Source organism: Physeter macrocephalus, chromosome 17, assembly GCF_002837175.3.
Source record: "Physeter macrocephalus isolate SW-GA chromosome 17, ASM283717v5, whole genome shotgun sequence".
Taxonomy (NCBI): Eukaryota; Metazoa; Chordata; class Mammalia; order Artiodactyla; family Physeteridae; genus Physeter; species Physeter macrocephalus.
Window position 1 is genome coordinate 23250536 of NC_041230.1, and position 13233 is coordinate 23263768.

Here is a 13233-nt window from a genome sequence, read left to right on the forward strand (position 1 = left end):
ACATTTCTTGGTTAAAGGAAGATACTTAGGCCTCCCTCCACCTCTCTTAAAAAGGTGATGTTTTTGGTTATCTCCTAGTTTAAGAATTATAAGTATGTCTTTCTTTGGCCACAGGAAGCGATTTGTAATGGTATAAGTACAAGACATCTAGTAAGGACTTTTGTTAAGTGGTAGGAGGAATGTGTGATAATGTCGCAGTGTAAAATTTAAACTATGAAGAGTCAGGGCCATAGATCACAAAACAAATCTGTTCTTTTAGGAATATTGGGAGCGAACTATGTAATTTAAAGTCCATATTAAGATAAATTTAAATTTTGTGACATACTTTCATTATTTAACAATTAAAATAAAAAATAGTTTGATATAAGATTTTGACCCCAAAATGCAGAACACTGAAATATAATGAGCATTCAGAATGACCTACTATATAACATGACTAGGAAAGTGAATTATAGGTGAATAAATTTCCCACTTGTATCTTTTGTTTTCTTTGAATTCTGTAATGATGAAAATAACTGTAGTTTTTACCACCTTAAGATAAATTCTGTAATGATGAAAATAACTGTAGTTTTTACCCCTTAAGATAGTTATGAATCTTGAGTTTTACATCAATTATTTTGTATTATATTTGTATAAATGCAAAATTTAAACATACCGTCTATTTTCCCCCCAAGTGATTGATACTAGAACAAGACAGATTAAATCCAAAACTCTAAGGCATGTTACCACTTCCTTCTTTCCTTCCAAAACACCATAAGTCCGTTAATAAACGTTCTTTGAATACTGTTGTCCAACCAGTTAAGAATCATGGTTTGTCAGACTTTGTCACCCTGTCCACAGCAAGAAACTTGTCAGATGCCCTGTTTTGATCAAGATTCGCTGTGTCTGCAGCAGTCATATCTAGATTATAGCTGACTGGTTTTACTTGGTAGTGAAACACGTGCTTTCTCCATTTCAAGCTTCTCACAGGCAGAGACCCTGTTTTTTCACCTTATTCATTTTTGTATTCCCAGTGACTGAAAGGTTAGATTACTGTGTAAGTGGTAGATGTTCAATATGTTGGCTGCAAGGAGCTAATGAGTGAGTGAATAGCCGATATGAAAAATGGATATAAGATTAGGTGGTTCTGACCTGCTCTTATGAAGCCCATGGTGGCCTCTAAGCGGTCTTCTGAAGCCATTTTTAGAATTAGAATTTTGTCAAGGATTGACAGGAAGCTTATTGAATGTATCCTGTATTCAGAGAAAGATAAGAGAAAATGTCATAATTACGATGACTGGTTTGATTGCAGATTTTAGAATTTCAGTTTCTTATCACTGCCCTTTCCATCCCCCTAGGTAGCTATTTCATCCTTTAGTACAACATTAAAAGGATTCTCTCTCAAAATTGTATATTCTGTTTTGTAAAGTACATGTTTTAATTCCTTAAGTAAAATAGTATTAAAAAAACAGTCATCATAAATTAAAAATATTTTTTCTTTTATTAGTATATGATAGTTATTTTTAGGTTATCATAGTGTCTGGGATAATTCTGATTATAGATTCTGTGCTTTGTGACCATGAGAGGGGTGGGATAGGGAGGGTGGGAGGGAGGGAGACGCAAGAGGGAAGAGATATGGGAACATATGTATATGTATAACTGATTCACTTTGTTGTAAAGGAGAAACTAACACACTATTGTAAAACAGTTATACTCCAATAAAGATGTTAAAAAAAAAATAAAATAAAATAAAATTTTCAGACCTCAAGAAGAAGCTTATAATTGTATTTTCTGAAATACTTATTAAGCTTACTAATTTATGACACACTGGAGTTACATAAGAAATATTTGATTATCAAAATGTGTTATGTTCATTGTAAGTCAACTGTCCTTCAATAAAAAATGTGTTATGTTAATCTAATATATATGCTAATATTAATTAATAGTTTTTTTACTAACATAGATACGGATACGTATGTGCAACAAAGATTATGAAACTGAGGAAAATACTTGAAAAAGTTGAGGCTGCATCAGGATTTACCTCTGAAGAAAAAGGTGACTGTTTTAATTTATAGGATATGCATTAAAAATAACTTGAAAGCATAAATGCTAAATTGTTGGCTGAAATGTTATATCTTTGTAGTTTTGGGGATTATATTTTAAAATATAATTTTTTTCTATGTGATGTACAATTTTCTTCTCTTTTTGTAAATGCTTTCTCTCTTCTAAAAGTGAGTGATATGTGGAATAATGAACCCCTTTAAGAAGCTAGCTGGTTTTAGTATATTATGAATAAATAAGGAGATCTTTCCGTCCAGCAATGATATTCGGAGTTGTTTTCTTTTCAGGGGTGAAGAGTTGCACTGAGTCATCCACATTTCTCACTTAGCTTTCCTTGTTATAAAGGGAGTTACAAATGGCTGATTAGGATTAAGTTTATGGTCGGAGACAATGTTTTAATCTATTCATAGCTAATGAATTTACTCAGAGATTCAACTCCTGACTTTGAATGTATTAACAGCATATTGTAACTAGCTATAATATTTACAGACTTGATAATTATTTAAATAGCAGGAAAAAATAAGGTCATACGTCAGGTTTTATTACACTTATCTTAAGCCCCCCCCCAAAGAAATTAAAATTATTTCCCTATATGTGAATTATTATACCCTTTGAAATATAATGAAGTTATAACAAAATTGGCATGTAATACTTTATCATATCATTTAAATATCCTTTGTAGTTTGTTAGGAAAACTTGAGAACTATGCTTTTAATTGAAATAATATTGATTATGAAATTGAATTCTGTATAGGAATATGACTGTTATAAAGAAAAAATAGAATGATTTAAAAATCTTGTCTGTGACTTATTTGATTTTTTATTTTCTCCTAGATCCTGAAGAATTCTTGAATATCCTGTTTCATCATATTTTAAGGGTAGAACCATTGTTAAAAATAAGGTAATTTTAAACTGTTACAGAAGCATTGGAAAAAATAGACAATCCTCATTTCCACTGCCATCATTCAGTAGAAGTGATTTCCTTAATGATTACTTAATATTGTATTTATTTAGGGACCTTAATGTTAGGTTTGTGCAATGCAGATTAATTTATATCATTATCTTTGCCATAGTATCATACTTAACTTGAAGAACAAATCCAGTGTAAATTTGTGCTTTTAATTTTAACCCCAGTAACAAGCACTATTGCAAATCGTTTTCTTATAAAACTGTATATAAATATTTTTGTAATTTAAATTAATGAATCCTTTTAAGAGAATATTATTCGAACTCAATCAAACACCGTGGGAGCACTGTTTTTGACTACCCATTAGTCAAAGAATTAATTTAGCCCTAAATTAGCTCTCTTGTTCTCAGTTTTATAACTTGGTCTTTTTTCCCCCCATCGTCAATGACAGCCTTGAATCTAATGCAGTGAAGTTCTTAGTGAGATGTTCTAAATCGATGAACTTTCCAGATTGAATGCTGGGCCTTTTTACATTTTAGTCTGGGTTTCTTTGTTGAAAAATCTTGCTTATATACTATTTACTTCCCTAAAAGCTAATCACGGACAAGTATTCTTACTCATCTCAGTATCTTAAGTGATGTTCTTTGATGCCAGTGCCAAATTGATGAGTAAGAAGGGCGGAGGGAAGGGTGGACGGTACTGCAGTTATAGTTTGATATTGTTTTGGAAGTTCTAGCTAATGAAATAAGATAGGATATATTTATTATCTATTCAAATAAGGTCATGGCTATATGTATACCCAGAAAATCCTAGAGAATTGTTTAGAAACTGCTAGTATTAACACAAGAATTTGTAATTTGACCATGCAGGAAAAAACCATGGAGAAATCAGTCATATTCCGGTATCCCCACTAGCAAATATGAAAAAGGGATAATTTCATACTTCATGAAAGTATAAAATGCTAAGAAATCAATTTTACTGAGATAGGTTTTTAAAGAAGACTTGCACAGAGCTAAAAGGTGATTTAATTAATTAGTGAGAAAGATTGTGTTCCAGGTAGGAAGATTAACTTAAAGATGTTAATGTTTACAAAATAACTTGTGCATAATCAAGATCTTAACTTTTTTTTTTCCCTTTGGAACTTAGTAAAATGATTTTAGAATTCTCTACAAGATGAAATGGGTGAAAACAATGCAGTTTTTTTTTTAAAGAATTCTATTAGAAGCTATAAAGACAAAACAACAGACATTTAAAACCGTGTGATACTGGTATACAATTAGAAATTGGATAGATAGAATTGAATAGAAAGCCCAGATATAGAATTAACTATATGTGGTATTTCAGTATTTTATAAGTCGACCTTCAAACACAAAGGAGGAAGGAAATATATATTGAATACATGATGTAGGAAATCTGCCAGGCAATTTGGGAGGAAAAAAAATCACTTCTGTTTTTCATCTTGAAGAGATAAATTTCAGATGATTAAAACAGTTTTCATTCTTTTTTTTCATAGCCCAACATACCTTGGGTTGTAATACATTCCTGGTGTGTTACATAGGATGAATACTGCAGTGCACAGGATGTACATAGGATGATTACTGCAGTGATTCTCAGAGTGGGTGAAGAAGGGTCAGTCACGTATAGGAATATGTCTCAGTGTCTGAAGGTCTTGTGGAGTTTGAAGAGGGCCCTGGTAAGCTCTGCCTCTCCTCCCCATTCAGCAGCCTCTACATATTGAGAATCACTAGTTTGAAGATTATAAAAAGATTAAAAAAAAATACTTTAAAAGTTAGCAGTTTTTTCCCCAGTGTTATTCTTCCCCTCCATGAGCCTGTCTTCCTGACTGAGGGAGCATCAGCTGATGCAACAAATAGGAGGATGAGTACCTTAAAACCTTGAAATAGTAAAGTAGTCTAAAAGAGACTGTTCTAAAATGATATTCTTAATATGAATATTCTTAAATAGTTTAAGAGAAAAAAGGACTTAGATACCTAGGGAGGATAAATACAGATTTGGTAACAAAGAAAAATAAACAAAAATAAAACTCCCCAAAATAGAATAAAAAACTATATATGTAGTTATATATATATAGCCATATATGTATATATGGCTGGGAGAGGGTACCTCACTGAATGCAGTATGCACAGCTAAAGAGAGAATTGCTTACTTGAAAGATAGATCTGAAGAGATTACCCAGAATGTAGCCCGAAGTGATAAAGAGTTAGAAAACAAGAAAGAGGAGATAAGAGACATGGAAGACAAATTCTAATTGTTGTTGTAGGAGGAGACACTAGAGAGAATAGGGAAGAAGCAATATTTCAAGAGATAATAGCTGAAGATTTTTTGGAATTTTTGACAGACTTAAATTCTAAGAATAAAGATACACAAAATTCCTGAGCTGGAAGAACCAGGACTAAATTACCAGTCAGAGACTTATTACAGGGTGTACTTTAATAACATAAAACTGAATTTAGAATAAAGGAGTGGTATGCAAGAAACAAGAAAGCCAAGCAAGAAATTGGTAAATGTGGATAAGTCAAGCCTTCATACTTAAAAACAATAACAACGATGGTAGTAGTAATAATAATGACTGTGTATGGGGTACTAAGGTGAAGCTAAAGTCATAGCCACTAATGAGAGAGGCTAGTGGATGGAGGTAAAGCATTACAAGAAAAATAACGGAATAAGATCAGCATCAGGAAGCAGATATAAGGGAATATTCAGGTTGTATTACTGAGTACCTCTCACAGAACAATAGAACTGGCGATTCTTATTACATGGATATGCTATATTCCATAGTACTAGATAATCCAGAATCTGTAAAAAATTTTAGTTGACTACCCATTATGGTCTGTGTTACAAAGGTAGATAGACCAATATTATGCAAACCCATGGATACTTTTATCTTCTCTGTAGACGTCTGTTTTCTTTTAAGGTTAATACAGCATTTGTACCCTTCTGCTCTTAGATGTTTTTGGTGATAAACAGCAATGTAAATTTCATGGTTTTGTACAACAGCACCAGTTTTGTTGTGATTCTTTTATATGTGTGTCTTAATGCCCAGCTACTAATTACCCTAGGATATTAGCCTTCTAAAACTTTAGTTATGAGGTTTGAGTGGTTGCTGCCCGCCTCACCCCCTCCAGTTTTTCTGTCCCAGTATCCCAAAGCTGTTGGTATTATATCCTCATTTCTGGTTCCCGTCTCTTGTGTTTGCCACTCCGTGCTCCCTCCAACCACCATCCCCCTCCCCCATCACTATAATTATTTCTAATGTTTGCAACTTCTGACCTCTACTACTTTCTGCTTTCTTAGTTTACAGTCTTATTTTCTCTGTTACCTATGAATTTTTTTAAATGCTTTTTGGCTTTTTGGCTTTTTTTAATGGCTTTTTTTGGTAATGCTTTTTTGCTTTTTGGCCAGAAAAATGCTGGCCTTGTATTTTCATCAGTAACCAATTAAAATATTGGTACAGCATAACCTGCAGGTTTTTTTGGTTATCATTTTTTTCTTTTTTTGTTGTAGCTTCTCAGGAATCTTTGCTTTGTTACCAAATAAGTTGTGTTTATTCAGGGTATAAGTTGCTTTGGGAAACTGAGGGTTTCTGAGGTTGGCCTCTCAATAGCTGAGATTTTATTATGAAAACTGTGTTAATATTTTTCCCTAAAAATCTTGAACTGTACTTATAAATCTAATTATAAACAGTCTGATTCTCTATGCAGAAATTCTGCTAAAAAGGGTAAATAGTAAATTGAAAGATTATTGATTCTTTTAGAGTTAGTCTTGAATTTTCATGCATTCTGAAGTAAAATATTTAGAAGGGAAAATGTTCAATATAAGGGTAACACTGTGATTGGCATATAGTGGGCCCTAACTTGGTGTTTGTTGAATAAATGAGTGACCATCTAAAGAGACAGCATGCTTTAGTGCAAAGAATAGTAAGCAGTTGTTAGGACACCTGGGTTTTATACCTGGCTCTGATTTTGAGTTACTGGGAAGGATTATCCTTCCCCAGATCTCAGGGCCTTCATTTTAAAATGAAAAGTTGCGTCTGGAAGGTCTCTTAGGGTCTGTCCCATTCAGGCATGTACAAATTAACTTTCCTGTTTCAAGCATTAAATGCAGTTTGCTCCTTTCTAACTTCCGCAGTTAAGTTGAACCAAGTGATGTCAGCTTCTGGTTTTTATTGTTCACACAGTGCTTCTTGACTGTGGATGTTATTGTATTATTTTTCTTCTAATCACTAAGGCAACTTTTCAATATGAGAACTTAAATAAGAAATCATTTGCAAGGTCTTATGCATAAGTACATTTAATTATTTTATCTAAATGATTGTCTTTGCCCCTGTTGTTCCGAGTGTCAGAGTTGCACCATCGGTTTTATGGTCAGCGTTGTACCATCGGTTTCTGTTCTCAACAGTTTTTCTGTTCTCAAATGACTCTGGAACCACTTCACTTTTTGATGCATTTCATAAATAAATTATCTGGCTTTTTTCTGCATATTTTTAGATCAGCAGGTCAAAAAGTTCAAGATTGTTACTTCTATCAAATTTTTATGGAAAAAAATGAGAAAGTTGGAGTTCCTACAATTCAGCAATTATTAGAATGGTCTTTTATCAACAGCAACCTGAAATTTGCTGAGGTTAGTGATAATTACTTATTGTATTTTTTATGCAAGTCATTAGGGTTCTCCAGACAACTATAGATTCTATAACTGTTACTTTTAACCCACTGAGAACAGTTAGGAGCACAAATTGTTAACAAAACACAAATTAAAAAAATATATGCCATGCTTCAACTTTGTCCATGTAGAAAATACCTTAGAATTGATTGAACTTTTTAGATTTTTGGTGCCAAAGAAAATATCATTCTAATTTGTAACTTGAAAACTTTTAAGTAGCTTAAAGCAAAGAAGATTTGTGGTTTTTTGTTGTTGTTGTCCTTTCACCCAGCTTAACATTTTACCCAATTAAAAATTTTATCTAAGCATATTATCCAAATATATCAAAAAATGTTTACTTTTCCTCCTTCAATAAAAGACAAAATTCACTTACTGTAAATGAACAAGTGATTTAAATTACTTTTCTTTTAGTGTTTACTGAGTATCTTCATGATCTTAGTAGTACATGCTTATGGTTCATATTCATTGTATCTATCTCTGAAGGAATGTTCTGGTAAAACCTTAACAGTTACCATTATTTATTTGTCGAAATATAAGGAATAGTGTCCTTCAGGTTTTTCCAAAGCCTTTTAAAAATATAAACCCAAGGTAGATGACTCTGCATGGTCATCATATTATTTGAGACCCAAGGTTGTTGAATTGCCTGACTTCCATGTCCATGTGTCCATAGATCTTGGACTACTTGAGGCTTGTGGCTCCTTGGTACTCTGCCTTCACAGTCCATTTCACATGTGGATCCCTTTTGTGAACACGGAGTAGCCATCCATGTTATGGTGGAACCACTGCTTGGTTTGACAACCACGACTATTTCAGGGAAATTTTTTTTCAGCGTTTTGATTCTAAAATTATGTACCTTTTTTTTTTTTAGGCACCATCATGTCTGATTATTCAGATGCCTCGATTTGGAAAAGACTTTAAACTATTTAAAAAAATTTTTCCTTCTCTGGAATTAAATATAACAGATTTACTTGAAGACAGTAAGTATAAGATTTTTTAGTTTGTTTTTCAGAAATAGTCTGTCAGGTCATTTACATTAATTGTGAATAAGAGTCTAACAGGATACGAGTTTTCTAAAGGGACAATTTGGTATCTGAAGGGCCTGGAAATACTACACTAAAATTTATTCTGAAAAAATAATCAGACATGTAAATCAATATTTCATATGTAAATATGTTTTTGAGTAAGAAATTAGAAGCACTCTCTATGTTAATGAGAGTAGTTAAGTGAATTATGGTGTATCTCTACAACAAAGCTACTGCCATTAAAATTCATGTTTTTGAAGACCAATGTTATATGAAAGTGGTCATGATGTAATGTTAAGTGAAAAGGAGAGTATGCTGATATTTTCTATAAGAGGAGCTACACACACACGCACACACACACACACACACACACACACACACACACCCCGAGTTATATGAGTGTGCAGATCTAAGATTATCTGAGAAAATTCACAGTAGTTTTGACAGTGGTTATGTTATCTCTTGCTAACTGAAAGTGTAGATGCTTTCAGTTTTCATATTTATATTCTCTTGTATCTTTGCATATTCATCAATAGAAATTTTATGATCAGGGGAAACAGTCTAGAATATATTATTTTTAAAAAATTGTCGTTTGGTCAGAGAAAATGTCTTTAAAGATATCCTGGATCCAAGAAAATCCAATAAGCTTATGGGAATGGGGAGGGGTGGACTTTACTGAGTCCATGAGTATTATCCTTTTTAAAGCTTAACTTTTCTTTTTAATCTTTTTAATGAAAGAATGCATTTTTAAAGTCCCCTTAACTCCCCGCCACCCCCAACGTTTTCAGCCCCTAGGCAGTGCCGGATATGTGGAGGGCTCGCAATGTATGAGTGTAGAGAATGCTACGATGACCCTGACATCTCAGCTGGAAAAATCAAGCAGTTTTGTAAAACCTGCAACACTCAAGTAAGTTTGACTTCACTTAACGGATATTCTCTTAATAAACAGTGAATCATTTGTAGTTTAAACAGATTTCAGGTTTTGAAAAGTTTTCAGAATCATAATTAACTTTAAAAATTCCATAGTTAAATGGTGTTGTTTATGCCTCCTCTGTTTATTTGATGGACTTCTGTCAAGTACTCAGTTGCTCTTTGTGGGGATGTATTCAATTAGAGTAAGTGGCATTCATTCCCTTCAAAATTGAGTTCGGCTTCTTAATGGCATTCTCTTCATGTTCCCTTTCAGGTCCACCTTCATCCCAAGAGGCTGAATCATAAATATAACCCAGTGTCACTTCCCAAAGATTTACCTGACTGGGACTGGAGACACGGCTGCATCCCCTGTCAGAAGATGGAGTTATTTGCTGTCCTCTGCATAGAAACAAGCCACTATGTCGCTTTTGTGAAGTACGGGAAAGACGACTCTGCCTGGCTCTTCTTTGACAGCATGGCTGATCGGGATGGTACTTTCCAGACCTTTTCTACATGTGGCGACATTTGAGTTGGTAGTGGGATAACCATAGTGGGCTAGCCTCCTCTGAGTAATAAGATAGTGTTGGGAAAAGCTGTTCAGGAATATCTTGGTGACAGAGTCCAAAATCTTGAAATGCATCAACAGCCCTGCTACTAAACTAAGGGATAATATTGTTGTGGTATTTTGACATGCATAGAGTCTTTAAAAAAAAAAAAAAAAAGGAACCGGAAATTTCTTTCTTTAGGGCTGAAAGGTTTTATTTTCAGCTTTGTCGTCTTTGACTTTCAGGCTTCTCTTATTTTCTGTACCGTAGTCACCATTTCCTAAATACCTACGTGCCAAGCTCTCAGGGAGGTACTTTACGTCATTATACCTAAATCCTTGCAAGATGGGAATGATTCCTATGTTTCTCTTACTAAAGCTGAGATTTAAGGTGCCTAAGGTCTCAGAGCTTGTATTTAATTCAGTCTTTCTGACCTCAGTGCTTATGGTTTTTCTGTTTTCTTCTAGATGACAAAGCTAAGAATAGAAGTAAATGTCTTCTTTGGAAAAATAAGCTTATTCTGTGTGTAATGTGTCTTCCTTAAGTGGGGAATATACTGCACCTTCTAGGCTGCTTTCTAGGATGTTTAGTCATTATTTAACAAATACCTAATGAGTGCATGTGAAGTGCCTGGGGCTCTAGTAGGTTTCAAAAACGAAACAGTTGTCAAAACAGCTGTACCCCTGCCTGTATAGAGTTTACAGATTAGGACTGGTCCTAGGCAAGGTTGTGAAGTATGACTTACGTGTTCCTCCAGTTCTCTGATACCCCGTTTTTTCTTTAGTCACTCTCACGCTCCAGACCCCAAGTCTTCTGGTGTGGCCCTCTGGTGACCTAGGACGCCACCTTGTGGCAGCCTCTTGATCATCTGATCAGGCTGTACCCCAAGGGTTCTCAACGTTTTCTCAGCTCTCTGACGGTTGAGGGATATAGCACAGCCCCAGCTGTAAATAGGTCCTTACCCCAGTTAAAATTTGCACTTAACCATGTAACTCAAAAGCACAAGGGTTCCAGGCGTTTTTAGAAAAGCCACTGGGAGGCTAAAGCCTTTCCTGGAATCCCTAATACCACGCCTCATAGCGTCTTCATTCAGTCTAACGAAATGTAGAACAAAACCTTGTGAGAATCACACAAATACATATTTTAAATTTAGCGGAATAAAATGGTATTCATTTTACTAGATCTGCCCTAAACTGGACAGGCTCATGGTAAAGCATACAGGGAAGGGTGCTTGTGTCTGGGAAGGGATTTGGGAATGTGAAGAGTTGAATGTGTGTGTGCGTATGTGTATGTAACATTATTCCCTGACCGAATACACAGAGAAGCCTGGGAAGTAGGTTTTGGACTTTGTTCAGGATATGTGACCTTTTATCAATAGTATTCACTGTTGGTCCCGGAATCCTTTCAGAAACCAAGAAATGAGACTGTCAAGAGTTAACAAGAGGATTTAACTTCTAGAAATCAGAATTAAAATAACGTCTTTCAGGTCCTGGCAATTAGCCTTAACTAAATTGTGGAATTGTAAAATTACTTTGGTGGGGCAGGACAGCAAAAGGGTTTAGAACTTGACTGCCCTAAATACAGCTCTTCGTCTTTTCCATAGGTGGTCAGAATGGCTTCAACATTCCTCAGGTTACCCCATGCCCAGAAGTAGGAGAGTACTTGAAAATGTCTCTAGAAGATCTGCATTCCTTGGACTCCAGAAGAATCCAAGGCTGTGCACGAAGACTTCTTTGTGATGCATACATGTGCATGTACCAGAGTCCAACGATGAGTTTGTACAAATAAACGGGGTCATCTGGACAGGTGCAGAAACCCAATGCACAATTTTAACGTTGCATTTCACGCGAGCTGGCAGATTTGTTCAACGTCCATTGCCGGCAATGGATGTCTTTGTGGTGATGATCCTTCAGAAGAGGATTCCTGCGTTTAAAAACAAATTGCTTTTGTGTTACTAAAGTATTTAATAAGAAGCATTTTGCACTCTAGAAAGTATGTTTGTGTTGGTTTTTTAAGATGCCTAAATGAAGTTATTAATACCTGAAGCTTTAAGTTAAGTGCATTGATCATAAGATATTTTTGGAAGCATAAAATTTTAATTGTGACAGTTTAAAACCTCTTTTAGTCCATTGAGAATGTAAATAAATGTGTCTTCTTTATGGACCAAGGATATGAAATCATTTTTCCTTTGTAGCTGATGGTTGCCTTGAGGAGGATATATTTTGGTTTTATTAAGAGTCTACTTTCAATCCAGTTATTAAAGTTGTACTGAGTTTGATTTGTTAATTCTTCCCTGTATAGTGCTGATTCCTGCATGTCTGAAATCTGCTGAGTTTCTGTGTTTCTGCAGTAGTGGTCAGAAAAGTATTTAAATTCCCTTAGTGGTGTTTTCTATTTGTTCTGGTTTTGAGATAAATGAGTGATTTTGTCATAAAATGTCCATTTTTGATGTAGTTTTCCTGGAGGATTAGCGTATACAGCAATTGAAGCTCTACATTCATAGTAGTAACTGTCAGCTAACAGCTTTTTTTTTTAAGGCTCTCTATTTTATGCAACAGGGCACAGTAAGTTTTATTAAAGCGTTGGGGTGATAAATGTATTCCTACACAAATGTATATGGTTCATAAGAAAATAAATTTGGCATATAGAATCACTCATTAAAATTTCCCTGAAGAGATGTATTGGATATCTAAACCTCTACTATTTTAGATAAGACTGTCCAGAACTTAGATCAGTACCCACATTAAATTCCATCTGATTTCCCTTGAGATAATGACAATTACGAATCAGTTATTTTATTGAAATGTTAGCAGCAGCTTTGCCTTCCTCCTGATTAGATAAGTAGAAAATGGATGTTTTTGTAGCTAATATCCGTAGTGTGTGTCTGTGGTAGACTAGAAGCATAGGCTGTAAATGTAAGTGCTGTGGGATGTGTTGTATGGCATCATCGTCTCTCTGGAATGACTTCCCAACCACGCGGAAAGGCAGAGGTTGTCATGTGTGTCTAGCATATGACTTCATAAAACATTGAATGTCCAAAAAAAGGGAAAGAATCCTTGCAAACCCTGCAGTTGTTTCTTTTTCAAGTCACGTTTACTTTTTGGTTCTGTCATTCCATTTTCCTAATA

The 13233-nt window shown here is 34.6% G+C and overlaps 1 protein-coding gene across 4 annotated transcripts in view; it reads left to right on the forward strand.

Moving 5' to 3' along the window:
• Window positions 1–12768, forward strand: part of CYLD (CYLD lysine 63 deubiquitinase) — a 60964-nt gene extending 48196 nt beyond the window's left edge. For all 4 annotated transcript variants that reach the window (XM_055078863.1, XM_007110779.4, XM_055078865.1 and 1 more), the window contains 7 exons: window positions 1943–2034; window positions 2874–2940; window positions 7455–7587; window positions 8495–8603; window positions 9437–9555; window positions 9835–10051; window positions 11709–12768. In XM_055078863.1, coding sequence (XP_054934838.1) covers window positions 1943–2034; window positions 2874–2940; window positions 7455–7587; window positions 8495–8603; window positions 9437–9555; window positions 9835–10051; window positions 11709–11893 — 922 coding nt within the window. In that variant the 3' untranslated portion in view covers window positions 11894–12768. The remainder of the gene's footprint in view (window positions 1–1942; window positions 2035–2873; window positions 2941–7454; window positions 7588–8494; window positions 8604–9436; window positions 9556–9834; window positions 10052–11708) is intronic.
• The last annotated feature ends 465 nt before the right edge of the window (window positions 12769–13233 follow it).